The 18,121-nt window shown below is 35.3% G+C and overlaps 1 protein-coding gene across 4 annotated transcripts in view; it reads right to left on the reverse strand.

Annotated features, from left to right (window-relative positions):
* Nucleotides 1–18,121, reverse strand: part of LOC150108594 (lysine-specific demethylase 4C-like) — a 366,824-nt gene that overhangs the window by 312,017 nt on the left and 36,686 nt on the right. For all 4 annotated transcript variants that reach the window (XM_090390884.1, XM_090390883.1, XM_090390881.1 and 1 more), the window contains exons 2-3: nucleotides 17,888–18,032; nucleotides 1,186–1,361 (exon numbers count right to left, since the gene is read on the reverse strand). In XM_090390884.1, the coding sequence (XP_090247010.1) occupies nucleotides 1,186–1,361; nucleotides 17,888–18,022 (311 nt within the window). In that variant the 5' untranslated portion in view covers nucleotides 18,023–18,032. The remainder of the gene's footprint in view (nucleotides 1–1,185; nucleotides 1,362–17,887; nucleotides 18,033–18,121) is intronic.

Consider the following 18,121-nt stretch of genomic DNA (forward strand, 5'->3'; position numbering starts at 1 on the left):
ACCCCTTGAAAACCCAGACTGGCCTTTTCCACCTTAACAATAAGGAAGCCAACAAGAAACTACAGATTTCTTGGGAAGTCTCTAATATAGAACATTCCTGGAACCCAGTATACCTAAGTGTGACTCTCGATCACACTCTTTCATATAAAACACACACAGAAAAAACAACGGCAAAAGTTGATGTAAAAAACAATACATAAAGAAAGCTTACTTCCTCCAAATGGGGGTGCAGACCCTAGCACACTGAGATCTTCTGCTGAATATGCCTGCCCTGTATGGGCCAGATCTTGCCACGCTCAAAAACTTGACTCGGCATTGAATGAAAGCTGCTGCTTAATTACAGGATGCCTGAAACCAACACCATTAAGAGGCCTGTATACTTTGGCTGGTACCGCACCCTCTTCAATTCGAAGATCTGCATTCTCAGCTGACAAATGAATGATGAATGCTGCTCACTATTTGGTCAGACTACAGTGCCCAAAGACTAAGATCCTGACATAGCTTTCTAGCAACCGTTGAATCACCTAAAAACCCTCCAGAGACAAGACTTCAACAATGGTTTGCACTATACCCTGAAAATAATACTGGTATACCAACAGCCGAACATCTTCCACACGGTGCCCACTTGGACTGGAATACTTGAAAAAGCCTCAACAGACTACGAACGATAGGATGCTGCAAACAAAACCTCATCAAATGGGGCTACCTCACTGGACTAAATAACTGTGAGTGTGGGACAACCCAATCCATGGGTTGTCCCACACCTTTTTTTCTTGTCCCCTTCTTCAATCACCTTGCACAAAAGAGGACCTTATATCCCGCACAGAAAGAGCAGTTGATTGCACAAGATACTGGAGGAACATCTGACCACATTTATTGCATATAACTTTTCTATAGTTTCTTTTTTCTTCATATTTTATTTACTATTCCCTACTAAATTTAAGCTCTCATTTGTAATTTCTAACCTAATTTTCTGGAAATAATGTTGTAACAATTACTTTCTACTGTACCACTTGTGTTTGGATACGAAATAAATAACCAGGTTGATACCCGATTAATGACATTTGTCTAACTGATGATCCAGCACAAAAATTTTTCATATAAACTGTACAAATAATTAACTTTTTATTTTTATTAGGCTACATTAATAATATATCCTTTAGTAAAGCAAAAATGGTGACTTACTTATTGCTCTCAGCTAATTTCTTGAATTCCTTTACAGTCATCTGTCTCTTCTGAATATTAAGTTGCTGATATAAACCTTGACGACCAGTGACAATTTGCGATATTGGTGAAGGTATGATGAGATTTATATCATCATATCCACTTTTTCGTGGACACCATTCCTCAGGAGGGATGATCTACCATAAAGAATTCATTTAGGCCAATAGTCCATAATATTAAAAATATAAACACTTATCCCAATCTTTGAGTTTCTTATTCGGTTTTAAAATCCCCTTAATTTGAATGATAAACACTTAATTTTAAGGAGTTTTAAAAATAAAGATTATAGATTACATTCATTTTCTATAACATTTTCTTTATGGTTTTTTTTTTTTGCACTTTCATATTCAGAGTATTTGTAGAATGGAATGGAATAGGAATATAAAGAACTAAAGTTGCCTGTGTATATACAATCCTGTGGAAATGGTATTTGCTTCCATAGTGCTAGAATGCTAAAGAAAGACTAAGTTAATTTCTAGTTGCTGACTAGAGAACTTAATTTTTCTATTTTTTATTATTTTTTTCTCTCTAAATCTTTTTTTCAGGCAATTCCCAAGTTAGTCAATCTCCTGAAAACTGTTTTTATGGTGTTCCCACTGACAAAAGGTTATTTGCAAACCTATAGCACACTTTGTACTGTGGATAGGATGAGGATTTTTTTTTTCTAATTTTATCAATTTTATATATTTTTGTTCTATTTTTACATAGTCTAGAAATTCTGCTCTAGAGACCAATGAACTTTTCATCATGGAACTTTTTCAAGCTACTTCAGGTCTCCACTGCCCTCCTTACTGAAGGACAGTGGAGACCTGAAGGCCTGGTCAATGGAGACCAGGTCAATGAAATTCATCTCTCACCTAAAGACAATACAAATATCCACATCCACAGCGGGATTTGAACTCACAGCCTGTTGGTTGGAGAGTGGGTATGCTAACAGCTCGGCCAACAAGACTAGCTAAACCCTGTAAATCAAGAAAATATTATTTCAGACATGACTGATAATAACCAGGTTTTTAACTTATATGCAATTGTTTATTTATACTAAATGTATTTCTACTACCTGTATTGCTGTCTATATGACTAACAGCATCATGGGGAGGTTACTTAACATAAAAATGGCAAAAAAGTAAGCATTTTCCAACAACGGTTAATATCTATAGTTGAAAAGACTTGAATGACACTCATAATTCGACTATCATTCCAGTCTTTTCAACTAGAGATATTAATGTTTTAGTCTTAAGTAGTAAAAAGTTTGTTAGGGTTAAAACAGCATTACATATTCCCTTTGGGGGAATTAAAGGCATTAGAGGATTTACTTATTTTATTTAGTAATAAAATAAAAACTTAATAATGATTAATATACTGATAAAGGCAAATGTTGAGTCTCTGTAGCTCAGTCAGTATAGACGAAGCCCTTTGGTTGGAAAGTCAGTAACATGAGTCCTTGGACTGGTCTCTTTTGACGAAAAAGTGAGCCAGCCAGTCTCATATGGAAGTAGGGAGTTTTTTCACCTGGAAACTCAGGTTTTTCATCCCCCAGAACAGGCAAACTAGCCCAGTGAACACACATGGATTACAGTCACGAATATGTCCCGGTTATATGCCGGTCCCAACCCCAGATAAAATTGTCTAGTGCTTAGGATATTGTCAAAAGTTCAAGTGGAAGAAAAAAAAAAAGAAATGAGCCTTACTAGCACTGGAATTAACAAAGTTATCAAAATTCCAATGAAAAACAATTTGGAGATCATAATTTAAGATTCTGGAAGTTTTGGTGATTTGTATAGTGCAAAGCTTGTAACATGAAAAAGAGGAATGAATGTATACTGTGATAAGCAAAACTGATGTTGGATTTGCAGACAAACTGCCAAATTAATATATATGATGGTAGTTTCACAAGTTTCCAGTCTGACTAACTTTTAGAGGTGATAGAATGTGTCCCTTTTCTCCCTTTACTTCAACACACTTTTCATATCTCTGAATTAACATTTCTATGCTCTTGAAAAAATAGTCTGCACTTTTGTCTGCAAAATGGCCTAAAACTGCATCTTTCACCTCATTGTCATCTGCAAATTTTCTTCCTCAAAAGTCTTCCTTCAGTTTCGAGAAGAGGTAGTAGTCACTGGGTGCTAGTCAGGGCTGTAGGGTGGGTGTTCAATTTCCTGGAAGCCATAGTCCTTCACTGCAGCCAGTGCAACAATAGCCATATTGACTGGAGAATTGTCATGAAGCAGACAAACACTATGACTCAGCATTCATCTCTTCTCCTTCATGGTGTCACATAGTTTATGCAGGAGTGAAACATACCATTCTACATTCATGGTGATATACCTTTCCTTGAAGTCAATCATGAGAATTCCCTGGCAATCCCAAAAGACAGTTGCCATGATCTTCTTGGTGGACTGAGTGACCTTGGCTTTTCTTGGCAGTGCTTTGCTTTGTTTGCATCACTTCATGGATTCCCTTTTGGAAAGAGGATCATAATAAAGGACCATGGTTCCATCCCTGGTGACAACGGATTCCAGCACTTCTTTCTGATTCCCTTGGCAAAGCTTTACAAACTATAGGAACAGGTCATATGATGCTCTTTCTGAATTGAAGAGAGAAGTCAGGCACCCACCTTACACTGACCTTCGTCACATGAAGCTTCTCATGAATGATGTGAAAGATGGCTGTTACATAAAGCCTCAACCTTGCTATGATTTCTTTGAGCTTCAGCCATCTATCATTGAGCAATTCCTCTTTAACAAGAGAGACCTCAGTCATCACTTCCACAGGCCAACCATCAAGAAGATTACCTTCGATGCTCTCGCTTCCTAGGCAAAACTGTTTAGCACATTCCTTCATGGTGAAATATGAAAGAGAAGCCTCCCCATAAACACCATATACAATTGCTGTTTGACATCACTTGGAGAAAGCCCTTCTTTGGCAAAAAACTTTACCACAGTGTGACTCAATTTTTAACATTACAGCCACTTAATGTGCCATGTATTAGTCAAACGAGTGCCTCCAACTGAATGATGCAGGTAGAGAGTTGAAACTGTTACACTAAGCTCCCCAAAGATGGTGCATGCATTTTAAAATTGCCGCAAATTTTGTATGTTAGGCTGGAAAATTTTGGAACCTACCTCGTAGTTGGAAGAGAGTTGATGAAGCTCTTGTTTCACCACAATGTGAGTCCAGAAAGAAACTACCCAATTTATTTTTGTAACAAGTTTTTCCACATAGTTATAGTATAAATTAAACAAGAAGTTATATTCTTGGTTTAACCAAGTGTAAGCAAACAAAGTTTGCATGGGAAGTAACTTCACGACTGCACAACTTGTATACAGAGGCTAATGACTTCACATCACTTGCATTAATATCCCATAAAAAATCCAGAGTATTTTAGTAATAAAGTGTGACATTTTTGGGCAACTTGTATATGAAAATATGACTTTGCATTACTTCTGGGTCTGGCTCTCACTGATGAGACCTCAATAAAGGTTGAAATAGGTCCGGGTAGTAAACCTTTCTATAATGCATAGCATTATACATGTCCGCAAGAATATGTGCTTTGCATTATAGGATACTAAGCAAAGTGATGTGAAGTCATTAGCCTCTATATACAGTTACCCAGTCGTGAATTTACTTCACATACAAACTTTGTTTGCTTACATATAATTATGGATAAAGGATTAAATCAAGAATTTCTTGGCATCTTTAATTTATACTCAATTTATAACTACAGAGGTTAGAAAGACAGACTATGATGGATGGTTAATTAACACATCCTTGTGCTACACATGATCAAATGCTTTACAGATATCAAGAACAACCACTAAGATTCACGAAACATTTCAACAGAGATGAAATCCACACTGGCAATTGTTTATTAACTGAGAAGCTTCAGAATAGCAAGAAGTTGAGTGTTCCCATTACTTTATAAGAAACTATTATAAAGAATACCTCATTACTTTATAAGAAAAATTGCCCATAAAAAAAGTAACAAACAAATCTGAAACAAAGGATTGCAAAAAATAAATAAAATAATAAATAACAAAACCATATCAAAACACTTCCACGTCCAAAGATACTTGTAGAAAGTTTTTTGTTTGGCTATCAAATAAATTACAATAGACAAGAAATTGTACTGTGGTTTTAATCCTATACCCAACCATAAGCAAAGTCTGTATGTGATGTATCTTCACAAGGTTAACTTCATATCAATTACTTTGGCATACCAGCATGCGGAGCACACTTTTTTTTCATACATGTACATTTGTTATGCATTATGGGAAGGATCATTACTAAGACTAGGTTGAATTTAAGTCTCATCAGTGAGAATTACCACCAGAAAGATATTGAGGTTAAATTAATGCAGAAAGTCATAACAGTAATGATAGTAAAAAGATTAAGGGGCATACCCCAACTTAAGAAAGAGCTATATCTGCAAACTTTACATAACTTGAATTTTCTGATTTTGCAACCTATTGTTTATGCATTTACAGAACATGTATGCAGTTATTGCATTAACATGTTTGAAAATTTCTGTTAGTTCCATTTGCAGAATTCATACAAAATGTTTGTGTATTCTGATTCATTATGTAATTATTAGTGCAAAGTAATATGATGCAGTATCCCCTCCCACACACACATACCTGTAACTTTTCTCCACTGCACTGCTGGGGTAAAGGCCTCTCTCATTGCAGGGGGTTGGGTCGACTTCTCCCATGGTGATCCACTACATCTTGGGAGAGTGTTCATTCACTTGTATGAATGAATGCATAAAGGTGACGACAATCACAAACATCCATGCCTAGGCGGGACTAACCTGCAGCCTCTTGGCTGGAGAACAGATATGCTAAACACTCAGCCAACCAAGCTGGCATGATGTAGTATAAAATGTTCAAAAAAAATTTTTTTTAATGTTTAATTTGGCTGTTTGACCTTTCTTGTAAAAGTATCAAAAGATGACTGAATAGTGGCTTGTTTCTTCCCTACATAAATCTCTTGATAACAGGCTAACATGTCATCTATATTCCTTTGAACTTTCAAAATTAGAATCCGCATAAAATATATAGCATGCGAACACTAAAAATAGAGCACATCCATGTTGAAAGTGACACCGAGGAAAGTGCACACATTCCATGTAGACTGTGTCTTATGGACAGCTGTTGTTAGATAGTATGAAAATAATATATGTGGATCAAGAGAATGTTCAGAATAATGTGCATAAGTCAAAATTTGTGTAACTCGAATTTACATAGGTCAGGGACAGCCTGTACTTGTATGTTATAATTTACTTCATAACCAAGTCAAAAAAGCATTCTACATTCTATGATATACCATTCTCTGATACAGAAAATGGTATATCATAATTCAGAATACTCTGATACAAAGTACATGCATGCACTTATGCATCACATTTAAATAATAACAAGAATCACAGAAACCAGTTACAGTAGAAAACGAATTAATCCAAACACTCAAATTTTAAAAAAAAAAATTTAATTTTGCAAGAAAATAAGTACAAAAATTGAACTCCAATTTTACCTAATAATTTATATGTACATCTCTGTAATGATTTAATGAACTTATTAGGAATAAGTTCATTAATTCATCTAGGCATGAACTCTACCAAAGAAGAACATATTTCTTATTTCTGCATCTCAAAACCATACTTTTATAATGGTTGTATTAAGTTATCCTTTGTATCACAATTTAATTTTCCAAGTCCTTTTTTTTCACTATAGCCCACAAATATTCTTTTGGGTTACTGGAGAGTTACCTAGTCACTGAAGCAATTGGATGTTGTGATTTTTGAGAACCGCTTTCACTTTTTTTGAAGTGTGACATGAAGTGACATTCTGTTGGAAAATAAGTTCTTCATTATTTATACAGCTATTTTAGCCTGTTTTCGTTTAAGAGTGTCTCTTATTTTAAATACACTGGCTTTTTAGTCAAGATTTTTAGAGCATTATAAGTGTATTTTAGAGGTAAATACAGGGTGTCCCAAAATTCACGCAAGATTTAAATTTAGCGCCATTTGTGGGGTAAAGTGTTGCCAACGAGAAAAAAAAGAGAGTGACAGCTGACAGTTCAGGGTTATTAAAAATGGAGCACTACACGAAAGAACAACGCATTTTCATTGTTGAGCAATATTTTAAAAATAATGACGGTTTGGCAGCTACAGTTCGCAATTTTCGTACAAAATATGGTCGGAATACTGATTTAACTTCATCAACTGTGAAAAGATTAATTAAAAAATTCAAGGAAACTGGATCAATTAGTGATCTTATACACTCTGGCCGTCCTTCAACAAGTCGTCCAACAGAAAACATCGAAGCAGTTCGTGAGAGTGTTGCTGAGAGTCCAGAAACATCAATTCGGTACCGTGGTCTTGAATTGGGCATTTTGAGAAGCTCTCTACAGCGTATTCTCACGAAAGATTTGCACCTTTATGCTTACAAAGTTCAATTGATTCAAGAACTGAAGCCTACTGACCACACAGCGAAGAGAGTTTGTTGAATGGATTATGGAACAACAACAAGTGGATGCTTATTTTTCAAACAAAATCATCTTCAGCGATGAGGATGCATCCACGTGTCACTGTTTGGCACAGATTTTGGGCTGGAGGCATCATCGGTCTATTCTTCTTCGTAAATGCGGCAGGTAAGACAATAACAGTGAATGGTACTCGCTATAACGACATGATAATCCAGTTTTTTGTGCCTAAATTGCAAGATATGGATGTGGACGACGTGGTTTCAACAAGACGGTGCCACATGCCATACAGCCCGAGAAACAATTCAATTGCTGCATGAGTCATTTCCTGGTCGTGTAATTTCCCATTTTGGTGATCAGAATTGGCCGCCCAGATCATGTGACTTAATGCCATTGGACTTTTTTCTTTGGTGTTTTTTGAAGTCTAAGGTTTATGCCAACAAGCCCACGACCACCCACGCCTTGAAGGAGGAAATTGAGCGCTGTATCAACGAAATTCAGCCACATTTATGCAAAACAGTCATGGAAAATTTTGACAAAAGAGTGCGTATGTGCCAGCAAAGCCGTGGAGGCCATTTACCCGATATGCTATTCCATGCATAACCCTATACTGTATACTTTATGAATCAATAAGAAATTACAATTTTTAATTAAAAACCTGTGCTTTCTATCAAAATTACTTCTTGCGTGAATTTTGGGACACCCTTTATATGCAGACTAATAGAGGAAGAAATATTGCACATACCTTGTTTGGATGTTAGGATGTCTTCGTTCTCCATACTTCTGTTGTTAGGCCATTGAGGGTAGTGGTGGGAGGGTAGGAAAATGTGTGGGGGGGGGGGGGTGAGGCAAGGTGGGAAAATTAAATTAGAAAACCCAGGTTTTTTTAAAAATAATATATATTCATATATACATATTATTATATTTAAGGGCGCTTCTTTGGGAAAAGAAAGGGATTTATGGGAAACAGCCAGGGGAGAGCATTAACGCGGTGCAAGACATTTCGATTGTGTTATCATCATCAGGACATTTCGGGATAAGTGTAGGGCTGATGGGGTGCGAGCCATTTCGATAATGTTATCATCATTGGAACATTTCGGGATAAATGTAGTACTTACAACATCAAACTCTATGATAAAAAATATGGATGACCTATTTCAGAAAATAAATAACGTTACTTTACCCAGGGAAGATGTCCTCACCATTGGATGCAACTTCATTATACACTAACGTGGACGTCCCCAGAACATTAGACATCATACACACACTACTCACAGAGGACCACAATCTGTATGCACGCACAAAATTAACACCCAATGACATCATAAATTTGATCAAACTCATAATATAAGCTAACTTCTTTAAGTTCAACAACATCATATATGTTCAAATTTTCGGTCTCCCTATGGGCCAAAACATCAGTGGACAATTAACAAAATTATTCCTGGCACACATAGAATCATTCCTACTCCACCCTTTCCTCCCCCCGGCATCACCTTTTATGGCAGATACGTGGATGACATTCTATGCATTGGAGAACCTACACACATCACCACCTTACAAACATCCCTCAACAATTACAGCAACAGACTAAAATTCACCATGGAAACTGAACAGAACAAATCCATCAATTTCTTAAACCTGACATTAATTAGAACTAACAACAAAATAGCCACAAAAATATACCACAAACCCACACATATCAGAAACTACCTCCATTTCAATTCATACTATCCATATTCAGTTAAAAAATCGGTCATCCTATCACAATTTATAAATGTTTACAAATTCTCAACTAACCATAATTATCTCAACATAGAATTAAAGAATTTAACGCAGATTTTTAAAAATCCACAACTATCCCACACAACTAATAAAATTACGCAAAAACCTGTCAAAACAACCCTACAACCAAAACAACAGACTTCCCAACATGAAAGATTATCAAACTGCCATACATACAAAACATACAAAGCCTGCAAATACATTTTCAAACACACGGACTATAAGCTAGTATTCACCATGAACCAAAAATTAGCAACTCTCCTAAAACCCACCAAATCTTTCACACACAAAGAAATGTTAGAACACCACAATGTAGTCTACAAATTTCCTTGCCAAAAAGACTGTGATATCACCTACACAGGTTCTACCATCAGGTCTTTATGGGCTACACTACAAGAACACTTCCATGACTGTAACATCCCTAAAAACACCACATCAAAAAGAAAAATAAAATATAGAGTACAGGAAAACAGATATAGCAATTCATGCCCTTGAACAGAAACATACCCAGCAAATTGACAAGGCCATAATAATAGACAAACAAGACAATGAAACAATGCTTAAAATATCGGAAGCAACAGCCATAAAATGTGACGAAAACTCAATCAACGTCCACCGACCCTACCTAATTTCCGAGTATTGGAATCTCCACAACATAAAAATTAGGTCACGACTCCGAACAATAAGCGAAAACAAGTCTTTCTAAGGCAGATACACCAAGCCGACATTACATAGACCTACACTTATCCCAAAATGTTCCAATGATGATAACACGATCGAAATGGCTCGCACCACGTTAATACTCTCCCCCGGCCCTGTTTCCCATAAATCCCTTCCTTTTCCCAAAGAAGCACCCTTAAATATAATAATAATATGTATATATTATTTAAAAAAAAAAAAACAGGTTTTCTAATTTAAACTTCCCACCTTGCCTCAAACACCTACCACGTTTCCTATCTCCCCCTTTTTTTAACGGCCTAACAGCAGAAGTACAGAAAACGAAGACATCCTAACATCCAAACAAGGTATGTGCAAAATTTCTTCCTATATTAGTCTGCATATATTTACCTCTAAAATACACTTATAATGCCCTAAAAATTCTTGAGTAAAAAGCCAATGTATTTAAAATAAGAGACACTCCTAAAGAAAACAGGCTAAAATAGCCGTATAAATAATAGTTTTTTTAAGAAGAGTAACATGGGAATTTTCCCAGAAATAATACCAAAGTTCTTTATTTTTCTGGATCTGTGAGTCACTCCTTTCTCCAATATTTTTATGTATAGGTGAGTTTTCATCATACCATCAACAGGCACAAGTGATCCTGGACCATCATGCATAAAACAACCCCAGAACATCTTTTTAGCTGGATGTTTAAGAGCTTGTTGAAGGTGGGCCTCAGCTACTGATTTGCGAACAAAGGGTATTCGCTCTCCTTGGAAAAAGAAATGGCTCTCATCTGAGAATACGATCTTCCACTTCTCAACAATCCAATCTTTGTATACTATTGCCCACTGAAGCTGCTTTTTTTCTTGCATAGCCTTTGTCAACAGTTGTTTCTTTTTTGGTCTGTGGGTAGTCCTCTCTGCTTCAACAATCTTCCATGCACTGTCATGTCAGAAACATTAATCCCACTAGCTGCCAAGTTTCTATTCAAGTTTTGGATTTAATTAGTAAATGATCTTGAGTAAGTGAAGTTTTTCTTTTCTGTCAGGGGGAAAGGTACCTGTCTTCCTAAACCTCTTTAAAATTGCACTAACAGTATCCAAACCAACACCACACTCATTGGTAGTTTGACTTTGAGTCATGTATGTGTGCAGAGAAAGAGTACATATTTTTGAACACTTTCTTGGAGATATAGCTCTATAAATGTCAACTTGTTTATACTATTAACAACACTGGTCCCTTGGCAAGGGACCAGAAGGAGTGACTGCCGTTTGGGCAGGAAGTGAGTTTGAAGCATTTGGCCCTTTCAAAGTTTGACTTGGACTTGGTGGTGATTCATTTACAGCTTTTGCAGGCTGCAGTATAGGCAGAAAGGGCTACTGAACATTTGGTCTTGAGCCAATTGTGGTAAGCAGAGGCATTTTCTTTTACAGCATTGGCACTATTTTGTGTGGGAGAATTTTTGAGATCCATACTAAAAACAGTCCTTTTAGTTGTGGTTTATTGCATTTGGTGAGGAAGAGATAAAAAGGAAGTGGGGCATGAGAGGTGATAAACTCGCACTAGAAAAGCACAAAGATAACAAAGACCTTGCACCTAGTATTTGATCTCAAAAAGGTCTTTGATCAGGTCTCAGGGAAATTAATATGACTAGCAATGAGATCACAGACGGTCCCAGAATTTTATTAACCATGACAGATGTACTGGAATGTCACAAGCAAAGTGGGAGGCCCAGCAGGAACCATCGAAGTATTTGAAATCAAGGTGGGAGTACATTACATCAAGAATTGGTGCTAAGCTCACTCCTCTTTAACTTGATCATGAATTATTTAACAGTAAACATTCAGTAGCCTGCCCCATCAGATATTTTATATGCTGATGACATTGTCCTGATCAGCAATGAACCAAAAGATTTTAAGTGGAAAGTAGATCATGAAACAGGTGGTCTGACAATTAGTAGACAGAAAACCAAGTATATGTGCTGTGATTTTTCAAATGGCCCTAACAATAACATATCTTCAAGACATCCCACTTGAGAAGGTGGACAGCTTCGATGGAGATGTGGAACACCACATGAACACTGGTTGGATGAAATGGAAAGTGGTGTTCAGTGTATTATGTGACAAAAGGATACCAGTACAAGTAAAGGAAAATATATATAAAATGACAATATGATACACCATTATATATGGCACTAAATGTTGGACTTTTAAGAAACAAAAAGAACAAACGCTACTTGCCACTGACATGAAGATGCTGAAGTGGGCCAGCAGCATTACCATGTCTGGACGAAGCGTGTAACAAATGCATCCATGAGAGCATCAAAGTTAGATCTATTGCTGATAAAATAACTGAGTGCTGGCATAGATGGTTTGGACATGTCATGAGATGCCCTGGAGATCACATGACACAGAAAGTAATGGAAATGTGTATGGAACTGAGAGGATCCTTATTTTTTAAAAAAAACTCTCTCCTAACTTCTCATCTGGAGACATCGATGACCCAGAACAGAATATCCTGGTAGTTATCGACTAGGAGAGCTAAACACAAGTGAATTTGGATAATTGCAAGGATAAAGAGGAAGAATAAAGAAAACTTAATATATATGATTGAAAATCTACATAAAAACAAAAAAAGAATGTGCAATGCACGTAAATTTTAGTAAAACCAAAACAATGGCAACAGGTGGAAATGGAGAAGAACTTACTCAGAAGTGAAGAAAATAAACTGGAAGGATAAAAAAAATTCCATTACTTAGACACATTGATGACAGACATGTTAAATTATGAAGAAACTATTAAATACAATAATTCTAAAGTGTCTAACTTTGACCCAACTTACAAATATATGGAAATGCACGCATCTCTCTCCCCCCAAATAATTAACAATGAATATAGTTCAATGGTACTCCCCACAGTTCTTTATGATGGTTTATCAAAAAGAAGGAAGAACAAAGAGATTAACAGACTTCAAAAACAAGTAAATAAAATATCATAGACTTGAAGTCCATTTCAGCAGATCAGAGAAGAATTACACTGCCACAATTGAATAATAACAAGAATCAAAGAAAAACAGTTAAATTGGAGTGGACGCATAAAGAATGCTAACTAAAAGATTTCCTCAAATTCTCCAAAATGGAAGATACTACTGGGAAGATCTAGAAGGAAATAGACAGATATGATCTGAACCCCCCCAAAAAAATGTAAATAACTTGGCTGCTGATAGATTAGACTGGAAAGCTATTTTTCATTGCAGCCTTAACCCACCTTAGGTGGATAAGGAAGATGATGATGACAACTGTTGTAACATTAGTTGTGGCTCCGACTTTTGCTGTCCTTGTGGCAATAAATCCCATACTAACAATCCAATCATTCCAGGTTCATCTAGTGAATAACTGTATCACTATTCTGTCAGGGTGTGTCTGGGGTTCCAAGAAGTGGTTTGTTGAAGGAGGAGCACTTTTCATATCACAGTTTATAGAGGAGTTAGGTAAAATTCTTCATGTGTAAGGAATCCATTACTTTATATTCTGTCTCTCTTCCAGCTTCAACTCAACTTAAAACATCACACAGTGCTTGGAAAGAAGTCAATGGACAAGCTACTTCCCTTGGGAAAGGAGCATTGTGCTATGTAACGAGTCACATGTTTGTAGCCAGTATAAAGCTTTATATATATTTTTTTAGTTAGGAAAATATTGATCATTTTAGTTGTATTGTTCGATTGAGATTCTATACTTCTGTACTGAAGATGCCTATGAAACTTAATGTGAGCTTTCCTCTGCCTGTATATAGCTTATTGTTATCATAATGTCAACTTACAGTATTCCAAGACTGAAACTAATTGATTATTATTTGATTATTGATTAAATAATTCATTATTATTATATTTATATGAAGACATTATTTCTTCCAAAAATTTTGGTTCTTTCAAGATGCACTCATAAAAGTCAATACACGAAATGTCAAAGTGTGTCTTGATCACAATTATTGCTTTCACAGTTTTTACATTTGATGTTGAAGCGGTTCTTTTCATCAGACCACAAAGAACTCATGAGAGAAAAAAATTCTCTCTACAGATGTGTTTGTACCTGGGATTGCCATAACAAATGTAACAACTGGTAGCATGTTTTTGTAGTAGATGTTTTTTTCTTGGAGCACCTTAAACATGTCATACCACTTTTTTTCACTTCAGCGTATGTGTCCTTTCATTCTTCCATCTTGGAGTTCACAACATTATTTATATGACTTCATCAAATAATTCATCTTCATCAGCAATAGTGAATATTTTGCTGTCAACATCAATGATTGCTTTTAGGCTACTTGCAACTTCAGCCCAAGTTAGTGGAGTTTGTAACTTAATCCAGTGAAATGCTTTCAATGGCTGGAAATGATAAGTCCATTTGCTTAAATATTCAAGGGAAGTATCATAAAATAAATTTGTAGTGTCTAAAAATTCTTTTTCATCACGCCCTCATCTTGGAACTCTGAAATAATTGATGACATTTTAAATGTTTGAAAGTCCATCTTTCCTATTTGTAATTATCTATCTGAGTAATTCCAATTCTTCTACCACTTCAGTTGCAAAATATTTTCCCTTTCTATGTTTGTTATTGTTGCTGAGAATATTTTCAGCTGGCTTTGCAAGAAATGGAGCCAAAATATCGACTGTTGGTTACTGAAAAATGATTTTGACAATGTAGCGCATTTATCTTGTGATAAAAAGTAAGATCAGAGTCCATCATACATGTCAATAATCCTATTCACAGCTGGTGGTGGTAATGATAACCATTTTGTTTGTATACTACCTAGAACATGCTTGTATTCAATTTCTGTAAATGTGCAGAAATTCTTCAATTCCTCTACTCTCACAGTATAAATGTGGAAATACCGAAATATTTTATTTACAATTGTTTTGATATTAATAGGCAAAAACTTGTCTGTACACCATTATGAACAACCTGAGCAGCACAGCCAATGAATGTTCATTTTTAACTCTTTGTTGAGTCTTGAAAATACATTGTTGGAACCACCTCATTTGTGTTGCAGTAGTTACCTGCAGAAAATGCAATAATTTTCTCAGTCAGCTGCTGTTTCTGTAAAATATCCAATATATGATTTGCAAGCAGTTCTGCTATTTCCCTGTTATGTTCCGAAAATCTATCACTGTAACCTGAATAAAGGTTATTCAGGTGACAGCTACTTCATCCCGAATAAAGCTTATTCGAGATGAAGTAGCTAACAAGGACAGGTACCAACTTCAAATCTCTGTGGTTTGATGTGTCTACCATAACTGACACATATTTGGCTTGTTACAATTCAATTGCTATTTCTCACATTGCAAAGGTGCCAGGACATTTACTAAAATTGATTGACACTTTGTTCGCCTACATGTAAATTTCTTTCGAAATAAATTTCTCACTATTGAAGAGGTGCAGTCGATTGATCTCAGAGAAAGGTTATGTTTCACTGCATGAAATGCAAATAAACCTTCTTCAGCTGCAAGACATTTACTTTCATCGGTTAATTTCCCTTTTGAATTTTTCGTGAAAAATGATGACATCTTGACTTGAACTGCAAGTAGAGGCTGCCAATGTATGTTTTGCTTTGGCAAATGCTGTTTTATATCAGAACAGTCTCCATGTTGAATTGAAAAAACTGAACAGCACACAGCGTATTGCAACTTGTTTGTTGTTTCGTCATCTTTCAAGAAGAGATATTCTTCTTTTAAATCCGGAGTGAAACTACACTTCCTTTTCAGCATGATAAAATCTGGATGAAATATCACCACGCACAATATATACATGCTTTAACTTTCACAATTACTAACAGACCAGCACAAGAAGCACAAAACAATGGTATGGTAGATAAAATAACTTCGTTACTGCCAGGATGCAGCATTTTTGTCCAATCACAGAGAGAGTACATTCATAACGGTTAATAATCATCGTAGCATGCATGTTTTCGATCTCAAGCTATTACATGTCACCAGCAAAGACATTATCCTTTCCATATTCGAACATACAAAAACAGTCATGCCACGAATTCAAAAAAGGGAGAAAATGGGACTAAAGTTAATAAAAAGGGACAATTAGCATCCTGTTAGGGTTTTGTCAGGACAACGAGATCAGAGTCTAAAAAAGGGATGTCTGGTCACCTTATCCTAGTGGAAAGCTGAATAATAAAACAAGAAGATTTATTATGAGGTTAAAAACATATGATGTAACATCATATATAAATAACATAATGATGCTAACTGGCACTAAGAGTTATGAAGAGATAAAAAGGACGTCACAAGACAGGATGTTATGATGTGCTGCTATATTTACCAATTTTCGGATTGATGCCCCAAAGAAGAAAAAGAAAAACATATGAAGGAATCTATGAGGCAAAACATTTGGCAATCACTAATTCTACAGAAAGTACGCAGTAAATATTACTAATATTTACTCAAAAAATAAAATAACAACAATAAATGATGTATGTTTATTGTTAGAATATTCTTGGTTATACTATAAATTAAAGATGCCAAGAAATTATATATTCTTGGTTTATCCTTTATCCAAGTGTAATGTGAAGTCATTAGCTTCTATATACGAATTGCCCTGTCCTGAAAATACTTCAGGTGCAAACTCTGTTTGCTTACACTTGGATAAAGGATTAAACCAAGAATATAATTTCTCGGCAACTTTAATTTATGATGTATGTTTACTTTTAAGCAAGCTGAACTACCAAATAACATTGTTTATTGGTTTCCAAATCTTATCTAAAATAAGGCTCAGCTGGGATGGAACTTTTCTGCTGTCTCACCATACACATTTATTGAAACTTATACTTTCAAAATGTGAGGTCAAATATGACGGCAGAAAAGTTCCATCTTTAGTAATCCAACAAATAAATAAATAAATAACATGAATCCCATCACTGATATAATGCTATTTTATACCAGTAAAAAACAATGTGTTATACTATTTTCTAACATATGAAATAGTTCTTAGGAGTGCCAAAAGTAATTTTCTTTTCTAGAATTCTCATAGAATAATGCTTCCGTGAAAATTCTTGGAAATCTGAAAATACTGCATATTCCCAAATCTGCAGTAAAAAATTCTCTGATAAATACTACACCCAATGTTGATGTTTTCTGCTCCATCTCTAATCATGAGGTTCAATCCGCTTAATTTTTTTTTCCTTGAAGCTTAACAAGCATATTGTCTGTGCATGATATGGATGATCAAATGGATTACAGATCATCTTTAACATCTTAGCCACTTTAAACTTTGAAATAACCAAATGCTTCTTAAGCATTTCACAATTATTTATCTCTTTGACTGAGTTTCAGGCAAAGTTCAATGTGCACAGGTTGTTTTGCTAAAGTAACACAATGCAAATACACACTAAATACCAGTAAACAAAAGAAATGCCAAAACAAGACAATCACTGCAGATGGCTATAGTTCCATGATCATGTCTAAAAATGTTTTGAATATGACCTAATTTGACCTTCTATATTTCTAAATAAAGATGTATATAGTTTAATTCCTTTTTTTTAACAAACAAGAAAGTTAAATCTCAACTTTCATCAGTTAATTCTGAAATTATGCCAACAAAATTCATAATTGAACATGAGGGAATTCAAGAATAATGTTTAATTCTGGCTTTGCATGATGTAAAATGACCTGTAAACTTCAATAAAAAATATTTTAATTAATCAAAGATTATGATTTTAAAAAAAAATACCTTTGCGATTCCAGCTTTATGAGCTCCTTGAGACTCAATAAAACCAATATACTTTGAAAAGTCTTTCATTTCCTCAAGGGTAGGGCGAAAGACCATTATTCGAGGTGAAGATGATGAAGTACTTCCACCAGACATTATTTTAAATCTGAAATAAAATTCATAATATTATTACAGTTCATGTAAATTTGAAAAAAATTTTAATTAATTATGCTGGTATGTATCAGTAAAGCTGGT

The sequence above is a fragment of the Typopeltis vanoorti genome, chromosome 3 (genome assembly GCF_054136105.1).
Source record: "Typopeltis vanoorti isolate ZY-2024b chromosome 3, IOZ_Tvanoo_1.0, whole genome shotgun sequence".
NCBI classification, from domain to species: Eukaryota; Metazoa; Arthropoda; class Arachnida; order Uropygi; family Thelyphonidae; genus Typopeltis; species Typopeltis vanoorti.